General features: G+C 41.5%; 1 protein-coding gene across 3 annotated transcripts in view; it reads left to right on the plus strand.

Moving 5' to 3' along the window:
* The window catches only part of LOC105494044 (nucleoporin 93), a 113636-nt gene that overhangs the window by 1113 nt on the left and 88049 nt on the right, over positions 1-24474 (plus strand). For 2 of the 3 annotated variants that reach the window (XM_011762142.3, XM_071084570.1), the window contains one exon: positions 14959-15151. In XM_011762142.3, coding sequence (XP_011760444.1) covers positions 14973-15151 — 179 coding nt within the window. In that variant the 5' untranslated portion in view covers positions 14959-14972. Of the gene's footprint in view, positions 1-14958; positions 15162-24474 lie in introns of those variants that run through there. The other variant, XM_011762143.3, reaches the window with a different exon arrangement.

Here is a 24474-nt window from a genome sequence, read left to right on the forward strand (position 1 = left end):
GCCTCACCCCTGACCTTTATCCAGCCACCCACTTAATATCTCCGCTGAGATGGATGATAGGCAACTCAAATTAAACATGCCAAGAGAGGGCTAGGAAGCTCCCCTTCATTACCCTCCCCAAACTGCTCCTGTTGCCCTTTTTTTCATCTCAATAATAGGAAAGACCCTGGCTAATAACCTTTGAGCCATCATTGACTGCTCTCTTTCTTTTTCTTTTCTTTCCTTTTTTTTTTTTTTTTTGTTTTTCTTTTGAGACAGTCTCCCTCGGTTGCTCAGGCTGTAGTGCAGTGGTGCGATCTCGTGTCATTGTGTCACTGCAACCTCTGCCTCCCAGGCTCAAGTGATGCTCCTGCCTCGGACTCCCAAGTAGCTGGGACTACAGGCGTGTGCCACCTCGCCTGGCTAAGTTTTGTATTTTTAGTAGAGACGGGATTTCACCATGTTGGCCAGGCTGGTCTCGAACTCCTGGCCTCAAGTGATCTGCCGTTTCAGCCTCCCACGAAAGTGTTGAAATTACAGGTGTGGGCCACCACACCCAGCCCTCTGTGATTAACGCCACAAATAGTACTTGCCACCCTGGGCCAAGTCACCACCTCTGGTTTGGATTATTGAAATCGTTTCCCATTTGGTCTTCCTGCTTCTGTCCTGGCCCCTGTTTTTTGCACAGCAGCTAGAGGGATCTTTTTAAAACACAGGCTGTCAGATTGTATCATTCCTTTACTTTAAAAAAAAAAAAAATCCCTCCAATGGGTCCCCATCTCATTAATATGATAGACTAACCCCTTTACAGTGAGCTATAAGGCTTTACATAATCTGACCCACTGTTACTTTCTCAGTCTCATTTTCTGCTCCCTCTCCTTCCACACGTTAGACATGCTTTGGCCTAGGGCCTTTGTGCTTGCAAGTTAATATCCATGTAGTTTGCACTCACTTCTTCCAGGTCTTTACTAGGGAGGTACCTAGTGAGGCTTTCCCCATTTCCCACCTCCCTTCATTGCTTTAGTTGTTCTTAGCACTTATATTTTATGTATTTTTCTTGTGTATTGTTGTCCTCCCCTGTAGAATGTGAGGAGATTTTTATCTGTTTTGTTCCCTGATGTGTTCCTAGCACCTAGGTCTGGCACACAGTAGGTGCTCAAAAAATATGAACTAGATGAATGTTACTGGCACTCTGGCAGGCATGGGGATGCAGTGGTGAATGAGACAGGCCTGCCCTCATTGAACTGATATGCCTATGGAGGGTACCACTAGCAATAAAAGCACAGATAGGAAGTGTGATGTCAGGGCTGTTTCTTAAAGGAGGACAGGGATATTTGAATAGAGACCTGCTTGAAATGAATGAGCAAGTCATTGAACTATCTGAGAGCACTGCTGGTAGGGGGTAGAGCAAGTGCAAAGCCCCTGCAGTGTGAGCAGCTGGAGATGTAGTGAGTCTGAGGGTCTGAACCAGCTTCTTGATGGACTAACATAGAAAATAAGGTTAATGGATGTGCCAAGGAGAGGGACAGGTTGGAGCAAAGATCTGAAGGTGAGAGGGGTCACTCCTCATGAAAAAGTTTATTTAAAGAATATGGAGTTAGAAGGAAGATCTTTCACAAGGTGTGTTCAGGGAACAGGCCACTTTAATTCAACAAACATGTATCTGGTACCTATTATGTGCCAGACTTAATGCTGAAGACTCAGAGTTGAGCATCTGTGGACCTTACCATATAGGAAATTTGCCGCTAGAGAGGGAGACATATGTGTGATGAAATAATCACAACTACTGCACTAGGGAAGAACAGTATAGAAGATACAGAATAGTGTGGGAGGGGATTGGCAAAGGTGGGACTTTCCCAGCTGGCTGCAGCATACATAGGAGTTCCCCATGTGACAAGATAGGGTTGGGGATGTGTTATAGAGAGTGTGTACTTAGCACGTACAGGAGTATGAAGGGAGGAAACAGGCATCCCAAAGAATAGAGAATTACTAGGGTATAATTGGGGGAAGGTAGCAAGAGATGAGGATAGTAAGGGTGGCAGTGTCTGTTCTGTGGAGAGCACCCTTTATAGCTCTGTCAAAACATGAGCATCTTATTCTGTAGGGGATGGAAGGTGTCCCTGATGGACTTAAGGCAGGAAAGCATTTCAGAAAGACCTCCCTGACCATGGGGAGGCTGGTTGGAGGAACAAGAAGGCTTAGTCGGCATGCAAGTCAGAGAAGTGGCGAGAGATGAGGGTATGACTTTGCAAAAGGTTTGAGAAGTAGATCTTGAGATTGGTTGAGTATTGAGGAGGTGAACAGGGACCCCGGGGGGACTCAAAGGTGGTTTCTGGCTTACTTGACTGCATGCTAATTGTTTTACCGAAAGAGACTGGGAACCCACGAGAAGGAAGCATTGGTGGTGGCAGTGGCTAAGGGGAGAGAAGTGATGAGTCTGATTTGGGACATGTGTAGTTTGAGGCATCCATGAGTGATCCAGGTGTAGGTATTAGGTGGACAGTTGGAAATACTGGCTTGGGAAAAGAGTTGGGCTGGACATAGAGATATGAGAATCCCCTTTGTTTTGGTAGGTTAGAGTCCTCCTAGCTCACTTATTTGCTTTATATTAATGTCTATTAATACCTACATCTCTTCTCCCCTAAATAACATAAAGTTTGAAATATTTTGTAGCTTTATACTTTTTTATAGCTTCAACAGTGCCCTCAAACAACTAGATCCCCCATACGCATTGCTAACTGCCAGAAGAACCTTCCTAAAACCTTGCCAGAAATTCCTACATTGATCTGTAAGGTACACCAAAGTTACAGTCTTCTCTTCCTTCATTCACTTAACACATATTTATTGAGCATTAGGTGCTGTTGTTCAGTGCACGAGGAATGGGGCTGTGGACAGACCAGACCAGGTTCCCAGACTCAAGGAACCTATTAGGAGACAGACAGTAAATGAACAAACAGGTAGACATGTGATGCCAGAAATTGATAATGTGCTACCAAGGAGATAAAACAGAAATGTGGTAGAGTGGACAGTGGGACTGCTTTAGCTGGGGTGTGCTGAGAGGCTTCTTTAAAAAGGAAACCTTTGAGCAGAGATTTGAAGGAATTAAGGGGGTGAGCCAGGTAGGCATTTTGGAGGAGAATATTCCTGCAGATGCAGAGGAAGTAGTGACTGTGAAAGCCCTAGTCAGCAGTGTATTTAGCGTATTTGAAGAAGAGCGGAAGGTCGTAGCACCAAAGCACATAATCCTGGGGAAGAGTGGTAACAGAAGAGTTGGGTCAGGAGGCAGTCATGTAGGCCTCATAGCACAGGGTAAGGACTTTGGATCTCAGTCTGTGAGTGTTGGGGGCTATTGAAGGTTTGAGCCCCTTCAAAGGCTCCTTCCCAGTGTGGTGTGGAGAACAGGCTGGGAAGTGGGAGGGGACAAAGTAAGAACAGGGAGACAAGAGGCTACTGTATCACCTAGATGTGACACATGAGAGTGGCTTGCATCAGGATGATAGTGGTAGAAGAGACAAAAAGTGGGTCTGACTTATGTATATATGAATAAATGTAGTGTAGAAATGAATTGCTAATGTAGGGTATAAGAGGAGAAAAGAAGTCAAGGACAATGTCAAGCTTTTAGGCCTGAGCAGCTTCTAGCATGAAGATACCATTTACTGAAATGAGGATGATGGAGAAGTTCCAAGTCCTTGTTAGATGCTAGAACATGGCCTTCTCCTTCTAACCCCCCCCCCACTCCATGCACCTTACTCTCTGTGCCCATCTCTGTCTTTGTGACACGGCTGTTGCCCCTGCTGAAAAACCCGTGTACCAGTCGGCTCCTTTGGACACGAGAGGTCTGCTGTGAGGATGACATTAGGTTATACAAATAAAGCCCATAGTGGGAACTCATACGCAAACAGAGCTCAGGAGATGATGTTGGGCAAACAAATGAATGGAGTAAAAGGAATTTAGATGAGGGAAAATTTCTGTAGGTAATGTGTATTGAGGAAGACCATTTGGTAGGTAGGACTTGAGTTGGTGCTAAAAATGATAGCTAATGTTTATTGAGTGGTTACTATGTGACAGGTGAAGGAGATACAGTTATTTTTCCATTTCACAGATGAGGCCCAGAGGAGGGCAGAGTCATCCAGCTAAAGAGTGAAGGAGCTGGCTGGAGCTCAGGGCTGCTGTGGAAGGTTGGGTAGGTGTTTCTTTTTGGGAAAAATGGCACAGAGCAGGACATGTACAAGGATGGTCAGGGACCAAGTAAATCAGGTGACTGGTACACAAGGTTTACTCTGGGAGGTAGAAAGTTAAAAGCAGTATCTCACCTGGATCCCTGTGCGTGGGAGCCAGTGAGGTTTTTTTGAGCAGGGGCAACAGCCATGTCAGAAAGAGAGATGGGGTTGGGCGCAGTGGCTCACGCCTGTAATCCTAGCACTTTGGAAGGCCAAGGCGAGCAGGTCACCTGAGGTCAGCAGTTCGAGACCAGCCTGGCCAACATGGTGAAACCCCATCTCTACTAAAATACAGAAGTTAGCTGGGTGTGGTGGTGCGTGCCTGTAGTCCCAGTTACTTGGGAGGCTGAGGCAGGAGAATCGCTTGAACCTGGTAGGTGGAGGTTGCAGTGAGCTGAGATCTCACCATTGCACTCCAGCCTGGGGGACAAGAGTGAAACTCCATCTCAAAAAAAAAAAACAAAAAAAAGGAAGATAGAGTAGGGTGCATGGAGTGGGGGGCAGGGCTAGAAGGAGGAAGGCCATGTTCTAGCATCTAAGAAGGACTTGGACTTAAGGGAATGAAGGTCTGGCCTTGGGTGATAGTGATGGGGGTGAAAGCAACAGTTAGAGGATGTTGCAAAAATACAAATACCGCATGCTATTTAAATCTGTTTAGGAGCTGGGCACAGTGGCTCACACCTGTAATCCCAGCACTTTGGGAGACTGAAGCAGCGCATCACCTCAGGTCAGAAGTTCGAGACCAACCTAGCTAACATGGTGAAACCCCATCTCTACTAAAAATACAAAAATGAGCCCAGCGTGGTGGCACATGCCTGTAATCCCAGCTACTCGGGAGACTGAGTCAGTAGGAGAATTGCTTGGACCCCAGAGGTGGAGGTTGCAGTAAGCCGAGATCACGCCATTGCACTCCAGCCTGGGCAACCAAGTGAGACTCCATCTCAAAAATCAATCAATCAATCTGTTTCGATAATGAGAGTTTGGAGAGAGAGGAATCTCATGTTATCTGAGTCTATAGTATTTCATTTCCTGAGTTTTAGCTAGAGAGTAGCAATAGTTTGGATAATGAGGAATACCTGCCTGCTTGCTGTGGAAAAATGTACCTACATGTGTTTGGTTTCTGAGTCTGAGAGTGGAGGGACACCTGTAAGTAAACAATCTGAGGGTACACAGAGACACAAAGGAGAAGGGTGAGTTAGAACCTGAGAGACAGAAGCCAGGGGCAAAGGCGGAGGAGGAGTTGGGGGTGGATAACTGCATTTGGAGACATGGTGGGTGTGACAGTTATGTGCTTGAGAGGAGATGCACCAGTGGTGCCTGGAAACTCAGGGTTGGAGTTTGAGTGCTCGGGGGCAGGTGTGGATTTGACAGTCATTGCCATTGAGGCTTCAGGGGCAGTGGTGAGACACACCCTCTGAAGTAGGGAATTTAGAGCAATATTAAAATTAACAAGTTATTAAAAATTATGTAAGATCACATATACTCATGGAAAGGAATTTGCACTGACAAGGGAATCAAATGAAAAGTAGAAAAGTCTCCCAACTCTCACCTTCGTAATGCTAGATTGTTTCTTGCTAAGTTAGTGCTTTGTTTCTTGCTATTCCTTCTAAAAAACTGTGAGTCAACCTTAAGTATACTGCTCAGGGAATTTTTACACATTTATTCACCTTTGTGACCACTGTCCATATTGAGATACAGAGCATTTCTGGTACCTTGGTCAGCTCAGACCACCGTAACAAAATACCAAAATATCTGTTGTTCTAGCTTAAACAGAAATTTATTTTCTCACAGTTTTGGAGGCTGGAAGTCCGAGATCAGGATGCCAGCATAGTTGGGTTCTAGTGAGGGCCCTCTTCCCAGCTGCTCACTGTGTAGTCATGGCCTTTCTTTGATGTGTATGTGTGGGGAGAGGTAGGTGGAGGAAAGAACGCTTTCTGGTGTGTCTAAGGACACTTATCCCATCCTGAAGATCCCACCCATGTCACCTCATCCGAGTCTAATTGCTTACCAAAGACCCCATCTCCAAATACCATCGCATTGTGGGCTAGGGCTTCGACATAGGAATTCTGAGAGAACACAATTCAGTCCTTACTACCCAAAAAGCTCTGCTGTGCTTTCTCCCAATCAGCACTCCCCCAGGGATAACCAGTATTCTGATCTCTAGCGCCATAGATTAGTTTTTCTTGTTTTTAAGATCCATATAAATGGAGTCATACAGTGCTTTTTTTTTTTTTTTTTTTTTCTTTTTGTATCTGGCTTCTTCAGCTCACTGTGATGTCTGTGAAATTCATCCATGTTCTGTGTAGTCTGTAGTTTGATCTTTTCCATTGCTGTGTGTTTACCAAGGTAGGAATATACTGCTGTAAAAAGCCCAAGTGGGATAATTCTGTACATGCAGTGGTTTTAAAATTATTGTGGGAGGAACCCAGACTTTTGTTACAATCTGCACACCTTCTGCCTCCCAAGATGTGACAAGCAAAAATGTCTCTGGCTATTGCTGAATGTCCCCTGTGGGGCAGAGTTGAGTAGCATTGGTTTAGAGAGAAGAGCAAGAGCCAGAGCCAAAGCCAAAGGCCTTTGGGGGCTGACTTGGCGATCTGCCCGTGTATGCTAGTTGTAAGACAGCTGGTATCATTCCTAAGGTTCTCTGTACAGATAATTTCCATCACCACTAAAATGCGGCTGTTTCCCAGGAAGCATCAAGTAAGTTTATTAAAACATCTCACATTTGTAAATTCTTTGAGGTGAGCAGGCTCTTAGATACCACCTGAGCAACCCCCTCATCCAGAGAGGATCCAGCCCCAGGGTCAGAGGGCTGGTATGCGATGGAGCCAAGCTGTAGTCCACAGCACTTCCCAGCTGGGCCTTCTGCAGGACTGGACAGCCAAGAGTTTATCAGAAAGTTACTTATGTGGATAATTTATTTTTCTTTGTGATGCCAGGTTATTACTTCTCTTTGCTCATTGAAGAGGAAATAATACAAGTGATATTTTATGTATCAGGAAAGCTGATACTATGCATTCCTTATTGCAAATATTGAGTCATTGAGGGCAGTACTGCTACTAAATCACCCCAGTCTTTCTCTTCTGTCTAGGTTAATTTATTTTAGGTCTTTGTTTTCTCCAGAACTCTACCTTCTGAATAATGATAAGGTCTAACTCTTTTACTTAGTCTCACAGGGCTATAAAGAACTTTCCAACAACAATTATTTTTTTATCCTCTCCTCTCTCTTCCAGAGGTGTCTGAAACTGATGTCAAGATGTAATTTTTGGGGGGTTGTTATTGTAACTGACAGCTGACAGATAATAGTAAAAAGTGGAATGATACTGTTATCTAGCTAGTTTATGCATTCAAAAGAGAGGAGAACAGAATCAATATTAAACTTTAGATACCTTGAGTGAGGTTTTTCTCATCAATCTTGGATGAGAAAAGAATCAAAGAATCAGAATCATTCACAAGAATGTTGAACACCATTCTTGTGTTTTACTCCTGTCATAATGCGATTAATAAGGTTTGAGGGCAAAGTTTCTGCTTAAAATTAAATGCTAAATTTCTTTTGAATCACACCTTCATTATGGAAGTCTGGATTTATAATAAAAAGCATATTTGGTAGTGGACAATACAACATACATTTCAACGTTTTAATTGTCTTCCAGAATTTCTTAATGATACAAAGTTGTGATTAAATAAGTTATAATTTGGGATTAAATATTTACTAAAAGATTTTTTGAAGCAGAGATGTTTATAATTAAATGATAAAATGTTGCCAAATTGGCAACTTTGGAAAAAAGCTAAAATAGCATTTTACAATGATATAAATCAGCAGAGTTTATAAGATACTTTTATGTATCAACAGCTCCTTGAAGTAGGCAGGAATTATCATTTTTGATTGATGAGGAAACTGAGACAGAGAAATTGGGGTTTTATCTCAGAGGGAGATCAGTTTATCTGCTAGTCAATGAACAGTCTGGATTGGAACCAGGTGTTTGGGTTCACAGTGTAATCTTCTCACCCATTCTGTCTAAAATATGTTTTTTTTTCCATTTCTTTTACTGTTATTAAAAACAGTACTGTTTACTGTTATTTTACTGTTATTTAAAATTTTTTAAATCAAAAATAATTATTTAAAATAATCAAAAAAGGAAGAACATTGTCAGTTGTACATTTGGAAGAAAAGATATAAATAGCAACATCTGTTACTTTCTCTGATGTATATAAAATCTCCCCCTTTGACAACATTAAAAAAAATAACAGTGCTAACAACTGTCTTTTTTAGGTTGCATGATCTTTGAAGTTGAAAGAGACAATATTTGGGTATGTTACCCAAATTAGAATTCCTCAGTCAGTATTGTTTGATTGTACTGAAATTCTGCAGGAAAATAGCTGGTGTCATCTCCCCATGCAAGTCAGTGATTGGAGAGACATTTCTTTAACATGGCAGAAAAGACAGATGGCTTTGTCTTTATTCTTTCATCCTTTTCTCAGCCCTTTGTATTTCTTGGATAAATGTGCTGTTTGGATTGTGGGTGATAAGGAAAAGGGAAAATTCACATGGGTTTAATATGTTCCATTATACTTACAAAAAGCAGTGAATTCCCTTTAGCATCCTGTGCATTAGGTCAATGGGACAGGCATCGTCGTTTACAAAACAGATTTCTTCCCCAAATATGCTTTCCAAATGAACAGTTTAAAGAGGAAACAAGATGGCAACACACCTATTGTGTCACTCATTTTATCTTTTTAGCAATGTTTTCACACTGGGGCCTAGTTAGGGTAGCTTACTTATCAAGTCTAGCTTCAATACCTTAGGCCCAAGGGTTGGCAAACTATGGCCTATGTGCCAAATAAACTAAGAAGGATTTTTACATCTTTGAATCCTTGGGGGGAAAAGAATCCAGAGAAAAATATTTTATAACCATGTGAAAATTATATGAAACTCAAATTTAAGTGTTCATGATTAATGTTTTATTAAAGTACAGCCATGCCTGTTGGTTTACATATTATCTGTGCCTGCTTTCAAGCTATAACAGCACAGTTGAGTAGTTGCTACAGAGCCTGGCCCACAAAGCCCAAACTACTCACTACCTGTCCTTTTACAGAAGAAGTTTGCTCACTCTTGCCCTAGGAGACTAGAAACTGGGCAAGCGTTTGACAGATATGTCTAGGATGGATGGCTCTGAGGCTCTTTTATAACTTCCTTTGTTTCATTTTCCGTTTCTCTTTGTCGGCTTTGGTGCTTTATTTTTCTGGAATATATCCTGGGAGTAACATAGGCTTAAGTCTAGAGAACTAGTGAATAATAGCTATTTCTGGGATGACTCAATGATTCCCCAGCTTGAGAGTCCATAAGGCCTGAGTAAAGGAAGGAGGTATTCTACTTGTGGCTGGTGCTTTAAAAATAAAAGAAACCAATGAACTAATAATATCAGAAAGCAGATATGTGGGATTTTAATATAATAAGCATGAATACTATAACAGACAAAGATTCAGACCATCTACAAAATCCCGAAGGGGCCACTCTTAGAGAATACTGATTTACAATGGTTTAGAAGTGTTTAGCTGTTTGAATATTTAAGTATCTACTCTTTTCTGGCTCGATTAAATATTTAACATAGTTAATATATTTGGAATGTGGAAATGATTTTATTTTTCGTAAGACTCACATGTTAATAGTAAATGAACTGAAATTATTTTGTGCATTTTTGCTCTGCCTTTATATTTAGTTCGTTTCACCTTATATGCAGTTTGGGAATTTTTTCCACCTCATTTGTGAATGTTGATATGCCCTAAAGGGACATGTGTTTTAGACACTAAATGACAGGTGAACGCAGACCAGCATAAGGAAGTAGAAGTTTGGCCAGCCCTTGGTTTAGCTTTAGGTAGGAGCTCTCTCTTTCAAACTGTGGCTTTTACTTTTTTCATTTAGTTCATTTGCTCAGTGTCCTCTAGGTGTGGTGAAGAGATCTACATTATGGGACCTTTCCACTGATAACATTCCTTATTTTTAGCATAGTGGGGTATCCTACTGTAGCTTCAGAAAAAAGGCGGGTCATTGTCCTTTGTTTGCTTGGTGGCAGCAGTCAGGGCGGGGAACTTTTTATTGAAGTGTGATACACAAATCGTGAGTCTAGATTGACTAATTTTCTGAGAAGTGAGCACACTGTCAACCAATGGTTAGATCAAAAAACTGAAAATTGCGAGCCCCCTTGAAGCCGTCCTCATCCTTCCCCTTCTGTCCTTCCCCCGACAAGTGTAACCAATCCTGCCTTCTAACAACAGTGATAAGTTTGCCATTCAGTTTAAGGTTCTCAGTTGCCCGGGTTGTTGAGGAGTTTCTATGGAGGCTCGGTAGCACTTCTGCCAAGTCCTGCTTACATGGAGAGTAATTTGTTGCCCAAGGCCCTGATACTTTGCGATGCTCTCTGAAGTGCCTGCCAGTGTTGCCTTGCCAAAGGATTCCTAACCACGCCCTGGAGCTTAGTCACTGCTGTCGTAAAGGAGCCCTGGTGCTGTTCCGCTGTCCCTGCTGGCCTTTTCCTGTGCAGCCCCACTTGTGCTGCATTGACTGCTCCGGCTCCTGCTTCCATGGTTTCTTAGTGTTGCTTCTTCCTGTGCCTCTCCTCCATAGTTCCCCAAGGATGCAGCTGGTGTCCAGGCTGCATGGCCAGATTTTCCCAACGCAAGGCTTGGACTTCAGTTTTTTTCCCCCATAGATCGTTTTAATTGTCTCTACTGGACAAAGCTTACTGAGGTTATTTTCATGATTAGTTTTTAGTCTCTTGTTCAAAGTTGATTTAGTGGTTTAATCTCTATATTTTGTGGCTAAATTGATATTTTGTGGTGGGGATAAAAATTGTCCTAAATTTATGAAATTAGGCATAAATTGAAGCATTTTAGTGCAGTGGGATGATGAATACATCAAAGTATAGATTTAGTTGCACAATGAGGGTAGCAAAAAATGTATGAATTTGGAAACTTTAATAAAACTTTTTTGTATAATTAATTTCTACTGGTTGAATAATAATGCAGGACATCCAGTTTTTCCCAAATGTAGTATTTCATACATACCTCTCTTTTCTGCTGTGCAGACATAAAACAAGCTTATTTTCTCTTTACTTCTACCCTGAAGTTTTGTAGCAAAATTCTTTCTATATGTGTCTGTTTCTTTTGGTTTCTAATTCTGTTCACCTGGTTTTTGGTCTTGATATTTAGAGGGAAAGCACTAGTCTGGACCAAGTGTGATATGAATTCATGCCATTTAGACTGTCACTGCCTTATGCTGTGCTGCCTCAGAAATGTTAAGTATCATTTGGTAGTCTGATACCAACTGGAAGGGAATGTTTTTGTTCAGGTCTCTGCTTGCTAGTGGGTGCCTGTTTGGCAAGGGAGTGCAGGAAGCCTTTGAGAAGGACAGACTCTCACCAACGGAAGAAAAACCCCTCATATTTATTCAAAATATGAGTACCTACTATGTGTCAGGCACTTCTACTGTTGTAGAAGCTTGGGGTACGTCAGTGAACAAAACACTGTGCTTGTGCAGCTTATGTTCTTGCAGAGGTGACAGACAGTAAAGGAGATGGGGGATTGCTGGGGGTGGCTTGTACTTTTAAACAGCTTTCTAGGTTGGCCTCAAAGGCAGGGTGATAGGTGAACTGAAACAGATAGGGAGTCAACCTTGAGTGTTTCTGGGGGAGGAACATTCCAGTAGAGGAAACACGGAGCGCAAAGGCTGTAAGGCAGGAATGTACCTGATCCGTTGGGGACCAGCAAAGAGGCCCCAGAGTGGCTGGCACCCATGAAAGGAGTGGAGATAGGGCTGGAGATGAGTCTGAGTGATGAGAGGAGGTGGGGCCCCTTTTGTAGGGTTTCATTCTGTACAAGAGGTTTAAGCAGGAGGCATGTGATCTGACTGACTGTAAAAGGATCAGTGGTTGCTGGGTTGCTATAGACAGAATAGACTGTGGGAGGCAAGGGCTGAAGCTGGGAGGTTTGGGAGGGAGACTGCTGAGAGAGTCTAGGGAGGCAGCTTGGATGTGGGGAGGTGGCCAGGTAGAGATGGTGAGGACAGGCAGATTCTGGATGTATTTTGAAGGTAGATTTGAAGGGCTTTGTTGGTTGATTGGATGTAGGATATGAGTTATGGGCCATCATGGATTTTGGTCCAAACAACTGAGTAATGAAGTCTTCACACACTGAGAAGGCCAAGGGGCAGGTTTTGTGGATGAAAAGTTAGAGCCCAGTTTTGGGATATTACATTTAGGATGTTGTTCAGAGATTCAACCTTTATTTTACCATTGTCAAAACCGTTATATATAATTAACTTAAAAAAATCTTTATTAGACCATACTAAAGTAAATAACTGATTTTGTATTAATTACTTATACCAAATTCATTGCTCAAAATCTTTGGGGTAGGGTGGTCATTTGAGAAGCTGAGCATTTCCTTTGTCTGACATAGGAATAAAATATTAGATGTATTTCTTTTTTCCTTTATCTTTCTTTGTCTTCTTTTTTAATAATGGAAAATTTTTGTTTCATTCGGTTCTTTATTTAGGGATTTCCAAAGTTTTCCTCATGAATGAAAAAAGTATTTTCTTTTTCTTGACTCTGTTAGAAAAATTATGTTTATCTTAGAGTAAAAATAATGGGCGGGGCGGGGGGGCGGGGGTGGGGTGGGGATCCGGAGAAGGGAATGCTTTGTTTTTCTTTTCCCTTTCTGGTGAATGACCATGGTTTTGTGTAATTAGTAGAATGTCATTGGCCTTGAACATTCCTGAGAAAACACATTTCTCTGTCAGGGCGGAGTAGTTGTTTAAAAATGCCCCTCTCCTCAAAATTCTTGTGTTTCTTCCTCTCTCCCTGAGGATACCTTCCTAATTCTCCCATCCCGATTTTCTCACAAAAAAAGATTGCAAATTACAGCCTGATTATATTGGGTCAAAAAAAATTACAATATTTGTTTAGAAACTTGAGGTTAAGAGTTATTGTGTATGTTAATTTTTCTTGAAGATTAAAGTCAGCTTGGAACTTCATAAAGAATACCAAAGTGGCTTTATGTTTACTCCAGCTGAGCTATTTTTGCTTTACCCTTGTTCCCTTGCCTTTAAAGTTAATGTCCTTTAATGCTCATTCTTAAAAGTTCTTAATGGATTTATGGCAGTAACAGTGTCCTTTTGACAATTAACCTGTGCTTCATAGCTGACATATAATTATTCGCCAACATGACAAAACCTGTCTCTACTAAAAATACAAAAAAGCCGGTAGTGTCACCCTGGTTGGGTGTGGTGGTGCACGCTGTAATCCCAGCTACTTGGGAGGCTGAGGCATGAGAATTGCTTGAATCTGGGAGGCGGAGCTTACCGTGAGTCAAGATCACGCTACTGTACTACAGCCTGGCTGACAGAGCGAGACTCTGTCTCCCAAAAAAAGGAAAAAAGTATAACAAGAGCTATTGTACAAGTAATTTTTTTAACAAAAAATTTTCTTATTAACCGTTTAGCAATGTAATTTTTTTTTTTTTTTCCAAGACAGTCTCACTCTATTGCCCAGGCTGGAATGCAGTGGTGTGATCTCGGCTTACTGCAACCTTCCGTCCCCCCCCCCCCCCGCCCCCGCCCCCGCCCCCGCGGTTCAAGTGATTCTCCTGCCTCAGCTTCCCGAGTAGCTGGGATTATAGGTGTGTGCCACCACACCCAGCTAATTTTTGTATTTTTAGTAGAGATGAGGGTTTCGCCATGTTGGCTAGGCTGGTCTCTAACTCCTGACCTTAGGCAATCTACCCACCTAGGCCTCCCAGAGTGCTGGGATTATAGGCGTGAGCCACCATGCCCAGCCAATTTTCTTACCATGGTGCTACTTTTTATCTTCTGTTGATTTAATTAGTGGTAGGAGTTAAAAACATTCTCTTGGTCAAGAATCTTATGTAAGAATAGTGCAGTATATATTCTGTACTATTGGCATTTCTCAAAGTAGCAGGTACAGTAACAAATCGAATGTCCTGAATGTCGTATATAACAAGCAGGCACAGATCTGTGCTCTCAGTAACCTTGTAAGATAAAGAATGTATGATTGGAGACCTGGACATGAGTATAAAAAAAAAAAAGAAAAAAAAAAGAATTTATTCTATGTTAGTGAAGGAGCAGGTGTATTAGAATAACAGTAGGGGAGAGAGGGAGAGTTAGTGGTGGTTAGTCCAAAGATTACCTGTTTTCCTGGTAGTAGAGAGTATTCTCGGCATGTAACTCAGCCTCTGTGGACTGGAATTTGTTCTTTCTGCTCAGGAGCCTCACAGAGTGGTTGTGAGGATCATTTGAGATAAGGTCTTATAAATTGCCTGGTGCTTTTGGGGTGGTAGTGTTTTTCTAAGATGGGTGAAGAATAAGAGGTATAAGGTGACTGTTCTTTAAGCCTCCTAGAGGTTGCCACAGTGGTTTCCATTTCCTTATCTGCTTTGAGTCTGTGGAAGGAGGCAGGAATTCTGGTCCGTGACTTGATATCCATGCATTTGTTCTGATGGCAGAAATCAATCTCGGGGCTGTCAATATGCACAGAAATGATCTGTTTTTTCACAGCCTGACTCATTTTCTCTGTCAGGCCTGTTTTTGGGCTATGTTCAGGAACAAATCCTGCTTGTTGATGAGCTGTGTCCTCGTCTGTTTACAAAAAGTTCTGCTGTTTCGTTAAGCTTGTAACAGATTCAGGCAGTGTTTGAAACCTGTCTTTCCCTTGTTTTAGATCTTTTCATTTTTTCTCCCATCTAGGATCTGCATCTCCAATGGATACTGAGGGGTTTGGTGAGCTCCTTCAGCAAGCTGAACAGCTTGCTGCTGAGACTGAGGGCATCTCAGAGCTTCCCCATGTGGAGCGGAACTTACAGGAGATCCAGCAGGCGGGCGAGCGCCTGCGTTCCCGTACCCTCACACGCACGTCCCAGGAGACGGCAGATGTCAAGGCGTGAGTACTGGTAGGGAGGCCCCTTTAGTACTGGGTGGCTTAGGGGCAGGATCTGTTTCTTCTTTCCTGCCTTGAATTCAGATCCAATCTGTGAATGACAGCCACTAGCCAGATCATTGGGAACTCAGAAAGGTTTTATAAAAGGACAGCAGCCTTGGTTTGTTTCCCTGCTTCTCAGGTTTTCTAGCCTGTCTGATATCACAGGGAGAGATGATGAGCTGATATCACAGGGAGAGATGATCACAAGGTAGGAGGGGGTAAAAGAGTTCTGTCATGCTGAATCTGGTCACAGTAGTTCCTGCTTGGGGTCAATGACCGTTGGGTCATAAATGGCTCCTGTTATGTTAATACATATGGGCCCCACAGATAAGTGTTACCTTCAAAGCCAGAGAGCACTCAGTGATGAGGACAGGTTTTAAGAGCATTTGGAAGAAATTGATGAGCAGTTAGTGATGTGAAACCATCCAAGTGAGGAGTGATTCTGTCTGCTTGTTTTCACTGACCTGGGAGGCTGCTTCTGAAAGGCCTTGGAAATACAGTGCCCCCAGCTGATTGTAGAACAGGAGAGTGGGTGAGCCCCAAGAGAGTGCAGCTGGGGAAAAGTGCTGACTGACTGGGCTGGCAGCCACTGCTGCCACACAGCATCAGTTGGGCTGTTGATTCCACAAACATGTGTTTAGGATCCACGCTGTGCCAGGTCTGGACTATCTCTGGGGCGACAACCATGAATTAGACATGGTTCTTGCTCTCAAGGAGCTTATAATGTGGGGAGTGGGGCAGAAAAAAACTATGCTGCTTTCCTTAAGAGATGTGATTTACTGATTATTTACTGTGTGTTACAAGCTTGGCTAGACTTAAGATTTTGCTTAATTTTCACAATCATCATTAGGCTACAAACTCCACATTACAGTTGAGCAACAAAGGCTCAGAGAAGGCAAGTAACTTCCAGATCACACAGCTGGCGAGTGGTAAAGTAAGGATTCATACCTAGTGAGGCTGACTCCAGAGCGCATACTCCTCTGATCATGATGGAAGGGCATGGGAGGATGGAGAGGGTGCTGCTACTTGTACCTTTGATGGGTCTGGAAAGACACTGAAATTCTGTGCAGGAAATATGGGAAATTGTCAGTCATCTCCTCAGTCTTCATTCCTTGAACTTGAGAAAGAACTAAGTGCTAGTGTTAATGTGGTACATTGTCTGCTCTAAGCATTTAACAGATGTCACGGGAGTATTATGTAGGAGTGGGCTACATTCTTGTTCTTGAGAGCTGAATGTTTTGGCTGCTCTGTCGAGTCAGTAAGGATGTTGTGGAAATTCTTCTGTAGGCCTCCCCAAAATGTTATTTTCTAAAATAACTAGTTGGTTTTGGTTCTGTTGGCATTGGTAAAGGCAAGTCAGGGGAACCCTGGCAGGGATTTTTCACCCTGCAGCCTTGCAGCTAAGTGCAGCCAACTGCTTCCCTACACTGCTTTCTCACAGCCCAACCAGCCTTTAGACACTTCTGCTAACTTGCCTTCCCTGTAGGCTCCTTACCTGCTTCTCCTGGCTGCCTACGGTTACCCCCAGTCTTGAGCATGCAGGCTTTGTGCTGTATGCAAAGATGCTGCTGAAGCGAAAGGCCCATGATGCCAGCTGAGTTGCTATAGTTATAATTTAATTGCATCAGCTTTACAACCTATTAAGAGCAAAAAGGGAAAATGTTTTCTTGGTAACAATTATTGGTCATGCTCTTTTTCTTGTAAATTTCCATTCTTTTTCATCTCTTTCTACCTCAAATTCATTATTTTAGGGAGGAGGAAGTTGGAATGTTGAAAGAATGGGTATAGGGTGGGGCAGGTGCTTAAAAAGAAACCAAAGGGCTGATGACTGTATTTTTCCATCTTCTTGATAGGCAGAGACATAAAGTGTGGTGTGAATATTTTAGTACATACAATATGAGGGCAGAAGAGAGAACTGAGTAGGAAAAATTTTCTTACATGAAATAAGTTTTGAAAGAAAATTCTGTCCTTAAGATTTTATAGATTTAAGATTGAAATGTTATGTGCCAAATTTATTTATTTGTCCAAATACACTGTGTTGAATATTTTGTTTTAGAGAATAGCTTTGGTAGCTTTTTTTATGAGTGTGTTTGATCTTTTAAAATTGTTCAATTTTTTCACACATAAAGAAGAGTATGCCTAACATATATAAAGATGTAAATCTGGGTTTGCAGCCCATGAGCTACATCCAGCCTTAAAGTTTTATTGGAACACAGCCAGGCTTATTTGTATTGTCTGTGCTGCTTTTGTGCTACAGTATGAGAGTTGAGTAGTTTTGACAGAGATCATGTCCCCTGCAAAGCCTGAAATGTTTACTATATGCTGTTTACAGAAAAAGTTTGCTGACTCTGGTATAGATAATAAAATGAATGAATACTCATATGCACATTGATCAACTGAAACAGAATAGTGAGCTGGGTGCCGTGGCTCATGCCTGTGACCCCAGCACTTTGGGAGGCTGAGGCAGGTGAATCGCTTGAACTCAGGAGTTCAAGACCAGCCTGGAAAACATGGCAAAACTCATCTACAGACAATTAGCTGAGCATGGTGACACGCACCTGTAGTCCCAGCTACTCGAGAGGCTGAGGTAGGAGGATTATTTGAGCCCAGGAGGTCAGAGGGTGCCCATCATCAATTGCATACCCCTCTTTTCTCATCAAATATGCTGCACTAGATTTTTCCATTCAGACTCTGAAATCAGACAACCTAGAGGTGTATAAAGGAAAAGCCAGTAGTCACTCTTTCTCCCTAACTTTGTCATCCAACATAACCAATGTTATTAATTTGCTTATTTTTTCACATACTTTTCCATGTTCATGCAAAGCATATGTAAACATTTATTTCCCCAAAGTTTTACAGCACATTATAACTCTCCTTGTGATAATACTATAAGATGTTGTTTAAGCTCTTACTGTTTGTCAGGCACCGTGCCACACACTTTATACGCATTATGTAATTTCTTTTAAAAATAACCCTGTGAAAGGGTTATGTGTGTTTTAAACTTGAGGAAGGTCAATAGTGAGTGGCCAGGCTGGAATTTCAAATCCAACTTAGTAAGAATTCCTCATATTTGTATGGTACTTTTCAGTTTCTGAAGGATTGTCATAGGCACTGTCCTGACTGGTCTGCAGTGCCTGAGAGGTAGGATAGGCATTTTTCCCCACATTTAACAGAGGAAGAAACTGAGGCTTGGAAAGGTGATGTATCCAAGATTTTCAGTAAGTGACAGGTGAGACTTGAACCCAGGCCTCCTGACATTTTATGTGCTTCCCATGTATGCTGGGAACAGTCCTTGTCCTTTTACTCTCCTGGAACTGGAAGGAGGCTCCAGCTTCCGTGACTTTCTGCTCATGGGGGACTGCCTGGCGTTTGGAAATTGAAGCAGGTAGAAGGCAGGGAACCTTCTAAGGATTTTTCCACCCTTACAGACTGAAAGTTTCTAGTACTGGCTTTCTTTATAAAGCCATCCCTACCCTAGATTCCCTGTCTCCTTCATCAGTCCTTTCTCTCCCTGCATATGCATCATATAAGCCATATACTGCATAAGCCACACACTGAACATTTTCTACAGATGTCCACCACTTAAATGACCTTTCTTTTCTAACAATTCTAGTAGCTAATTTTTAAATTCTGAGATTCTCAAAATCCTGGTATACGTTAAAATTATTTTGGCACTGGATACATTCTTATGTGTCTGATAAAGTACAGCACCATGGGACAAAATTTAGACATAGCTAACAAAATTGACCCAGCAATTCCACTTCTAGGGTTTTGGCCCAAAGATATACTGGCAAAAAACACCCAAGAAAACCCTGTGCACAAGGATATTCATTACAGCATTATTCGTAATAGCAAAAATTGAAAACAAATGTCCATCAGTAGGTGACTAGTGGAATAATGTAGTATGTCTATGTAGTAGAGTACTCTTCAGTAGTACAAAGGAATGAGAGTATACAGTAACATGGAGTGATTCCAGGACATATTAAGTAAAAAAGGCAGGGTAGAGAAAAGTGTTTAGTACTCTATCATTTGTATAAGAAAACAGGTGAAAGACATCCCATGTTCATGGATCAGAAGACTTAATAGTAATATATTAATATTCCCTAAATTGGTGTACAGATTCAACACAGTCTCTATCAAAATCCCAGCTGGAATTTTTTGCAGAAAGTGACTAGTTGATTCTGAAATCCATATGGAGATGCAAGAGACCTAGAATAGCCAAAACAATCTTTAAAAAGCAGAAGAAAGTTGGAAGAATCACACTTGCAATTTCAAAATTTACTACAGAGTCACAGTAATTAGAATTTGGTACTGGCCTAATGACAGACATGTAGATTGATGGAATGGAATTATTAATCCAGATAAACCCTTGTGTCTGTGATCAGCTGATTTTCAACGTAGATTGATGGAATGGAATTATTAATCCAGATAAACCCTTGTGTCTGTGATCAGCTGATTTTCAACAAGGGTACTTAAACCATTCAGTGTGAAAAGAACAGTCTTTTCAACAAGTGATGCTAGGACAGTCATGTCAAAAGGACCCAGAAACCAAGTTGAAGAGGCTTCTACTGGCCAAAGATGAGATGATTTGATCATCGATTAGGATAATTGCATTGGATTGAAACATATCAAATATGTTTAAAATTTATGAGTTTATATACTAAAACAAAACTCATTGATTGCCTTTGGAGAGTACTAAAGAACCAACTCATTATTCAGGGTAATTACATAGTTGATTTTAGAGTTTCTTGGAATGGAAGTATTCTAGCTAATAAAGATGGAATTAGGATACCACCATTTTGCAACCACTGAGGAGTAAATGGATCTAAGCAATCATCATCAAGACTGCAAATATTTCAGGTGGACATAAACAGATATTAAATACCTCTTAATGTAAAGTATATAGTAATCTAGCCATAAAAATAGTGGTACCTCAATCTAATCAAACCCTTGGAACTTTGAATTTGCAGGAAATATAGAGGACAAAGGAGCGTGTTAAATGATATCATGGGGATTCCGTCAGTAAAACGTTTTCTGTGGGAAACTATAGACTTGCTACTGTGAGTGTAGTCAGTGGATCAACAGCATCGGCATCAACCATGAGCTTTTTATAAATGGAGACTCTCAGGCCCCATCCCAGACCTATTAAATCAGAATCTACATTTTTAACAATGTTTCCAGGTGATTCATATGCACTTTTTTTTTCTGCTCTGTACCTTTGTCATCACATGTACATTTAAAGCTTGAGTAACACCGCTTTACGAGATAAATAATCCAGAGTCTTCAACAAAGAGATTATAAGAAAAAAAATGAGATGGAGGGGCAACCTGTTGATGAAAAGAGATTTAGGAGGCATATTAATATTAATCATCCACAAGTAGAGACCTTATTTGGATTTCATTTAAACAAACACAAATTTAAAAGTTGTGAAAAAATTAGGCAATATCTTGGATATGCTTCAAAATAAGCATATTTGTTGATAGAGAAAAATAGGTAGGGATGTAGATGAAACAGGGTTGGCTATGACATGCAAATTGTTGGGGCTGGGTGATGGGTATAAGGAGGTTTACTATTTTAATTTTTTTTTAAATGAAGAAAAGAGGTTTAATTGATTCACATTTTCACAGGGTGTACAGGAAGCCTGGCTGGGGAGGTCTCAGGAAGCTTATAATCATGGCAGAAGGTGAAGGGGAAACAGGCACATCTTCACATGGTGGAGCAGGATAGAGGGTGAAGGGGGAAGTGCTACGTACTCTTTAACAACCAAATCTTATGGGAACTCACTGTCATGAGAACAGCAAAGGGGAAGTCTGCTCCCATAGTCCAGTCATCTCCCACTGGGTGCCCCCTCCAACATTGAGGATTACAGTTCGACATGAGATTTGAGTGGGAACACAGAGCCAAACCATATCATTCCACATCTAGCCCCTCCCAAATCTCATGTCCTTGTCACATTTCAAAGCACAGTCATGGCTTCCAAACAGACCCCCAATGTCTTAACTCATTCTAGCATTAACTCAAAAGTCCAAGTCCAAAGTCTCATCTGGTACAAGGCATGTCTTTTTGCCTATGAGCCTGTAAAACCAAAAACAAATTAGTTACCTCCAAGATACAATGGTGGTACAGGCATTGGGCAAATGTTCCCATTCCAACAGGGAGAAATTGGCCAAAACAAAGGGGCTACAGACCCCATGCAAGTCCAAAACCCGGAAAGGCAGTCATTAAATTTTAAAGCTCCAAAATAATTTTATTTGACTCCATGTCTCACATCCAAGCACACTGATGCAATAGGTAGGCTCCCAAGACCTTGGGCATCTATGCTCCTTTGGCTCTACAGGGTACAGCCCCCTTGGCTGCTTTCATGGGCTATTGTTGAGTGCCTATGGCTTTTCTAGGCACATGGTGCAAGCCGTCAGTGGGTCTACCATTCTGAGTTCTGGAGGATGGTGACTTTTTTCTCACAACTCCACTAGGCAGTGCTCCAGTGGGGACTTTTTGTGGGGGCTGCAACCCCACATTTCCCCTCCACATTGCTTAGTAGATTCTCCATGAGGGCTCTGCCCCTGTAGCCGACTTCTGCCTGGATATCCAGACATTTCTCTACATTCTCTGATGGCTGTTGGGAGGCTCCCAAAATTTTGTGTATTTAATTTTTTTCTATAATAGCTTTAAATGGGTGGGCCACTACAATGGCTGTAATAAAAAAGATAGTAACAAGTGTTGGTGAGGATGTGGGAAAAATTGGAATCTTTATACATTGTTGGTAGGAATGTAAAATGGTATAGTTGCTTTGGAAAACAGTCTGGCATTTCCTCAAAAAATTAAGCATAGGGTTATATGACCCAGCAATTCTGCTCCTAGGTATATACCTAAGAGAAATGGAAATGTATACTCACACAAAAACTTGTGCAGGAATGTTCATGGCATCTTTTAAAAATAATAGCCAAAAGTGGAAATAATCCAAATGCCCATCCACTGATGAATGGATACATAAAATGTGGTATGTCCATGCAATGGAATACTATTTGGCAATAAAAAGGAATGAAGTACTAATACATGTTTCGACATGAATGAACCTTGAAAGCATTATGTTAAATGAAAGAAGCCAGTTACAAAGACTGTGTATTGTGATTGCATTTATGAGCAATGTCCGGAATAGGCAAATTTATAGAGACAGAAAGTAGATTAGTAGTTGCCAAGGGATGGGGGAGGTTTGGCGGGGAATGGGGAATCACCACCTATTGGTCAGGGGTTGCTTTTTGGGGTGATGAAAATATTCTAAAATTGATTGTAGTGATGGTTGTACAATTTTATGAATACATAAAAATCACTGAATTGTAGGCCAGGCATGGTGGCTCACACCTGTAATCCCAGCCCTTTGGGAGGCCAAGGTGGGTGGATCACTTGAGCCAGGAGTTCAAGTCCAGCTTGGCCAACATGGGGAAACCCTGTCTCTAGTAAAAATACAAAAATTAGCTGAGTGTGGTGGCATGCACCTGTAGTGCCAGGTACTGGAGAGGCTGAGGCACAAGAATTGCTTGAACCTGGGAACTGGAGGTTGCAGAGATCTGAGATTGCACCACTGCACTATCCTGGGCAACAGAGCGAGACTCTGTCTCAAAAAATAAATAACCGAATTGTATACTTTAAATGATAAATTGTAAAGCTGGGTGCAGTGGCAAGCATCCTTAGTTCCTGCTACTTGGGAGGCCAAGACAGGAGGATCTCTTGAGCCCGAGAGTTTGAGTCCAATATTAATCACAACTGATCATAGTCGTTGGGAGGAAAGTTTGGACTAGGTTACTCCTGAAACTAGGTGATTCTAATGTGCAACCAGGGTTGAGACCCACTCTTTTTTTTCTTTTTTTTTTTTTTAATTTTTAAAAATTTTACTTTAAGTTCCTGGATGCACGTGCAGAATGTCCAGGTTTGTTACATAGATATACATGTGCTGTGGTGGTTTGCTGCACTTATCAACCTGTCATCTAGGTTTTAAGCACCACATGAATTTGGTATTTGTCCTAATGCTCTCCCTCTCCTTGTCCCTCACCCCCTGACAGGCTCCAATGTGTGTTGTTCCCCTCCCTGTGTCCATTGTGTTCTCATTGTTCAACTCCCACTTATGAGTGAGAACATGCAGTGTTTGGTTATGTGTTCCTGTGTTAGTTTGCTGAGAATGATGGCTTCCAGCTTCATCCAGGTCCCTGCAAAGGACATGAACTCAGTCTTTTTGATGGCTGCATAGTATTCCATGGTGTATATGTGCCACATTTTCTTTTACCAGTCTATCATTGATGGACATTTGGATTGGTTCCAAATCTTTGCTATTGTAAATAGTGCTGCAGTAAACATATGTGTGCTTGTGTCTTTATAGTAGAATGATTTATAATCCTTTGGGTATATACTCAGTAGTGGGATTGGTGGGTCAGATGGTATTTCTGTTTCTAGATCCCTGAGGAATTGCTACACTGTCTTCCACAATGGTTGAACTAATTTACACTCCCACCAACAGTGTAAAAGCATTCCTGTTTCTCCACGGCCTTGCCAACATCTATTGTTTCCTGACTTTTTTAGTAATCGCCATTCTGACTGGCGTGAGATGGTATCTCATTGTGGTTTTGATTTGCATTTCTCTAATGATCGGTGATATTGAGCTTTTTTTCATATGTTAGTTGACTGCATAAATGTCTTCTTTTGAGAAGGGAGACCCACTCTTATAGAGAGTTAACTATTTAGGATTATTAGAGGAGAGAGGAAATATATGGCAACCTGGAGGGAAAACCCCGGGAATGACATCATAGTTGACCTGGAAGAGACAAAAATCTATAGGAAGGAACTTCTGGGTAAATGTAATCTGTTGCTGTAGTATTTATTGGATTAGAACTACATATGTGAAATTCTTTCTCTTCTCCAATAAGTCTGTTAGTTCAGGATTGAAACTTTTAGGTGTTATACCTATTGGTATACTGACTATTAAATTACTCAAAGTGAACACAAATGTTATCAGTGAAAAGTTTTCAGTACTAATTTATAGTCCAGAAACAGTCTACAAATTAATGGACTGGATGTGGTGGTTCACGCCTGTAATCCCAGCACTTTTGGAGGCTGAGGCAGGAGGATTGCTTGGCCAGGAGTTTGAGACCAGCCTGGGCAACACAGCAAGACCCTGTCTGTAAATAAAATAAAATTAAGTTAAATTAATTGAGTTCCCATAAGTTTCTTTTTTCCAGAGAGTGTTCTAGATATTAGTGCAATCTTTTCTTTAAGAAAACAACCCTTACATT

Source organism: Macaca nemestrina, chromosome 18 (assembly GCF_043159975.1).
Source record: "Macaca nemestrina isolate mMacNem1 chromosome 18, mMacNem.hap1, whole genome shotgun sequence".
Lineage (NCBI taxonomy): Eukaryota > Metazoa > Chordata > Mammalia > Primates > Cercopithecidae > Macaca > Macaca nemestrina.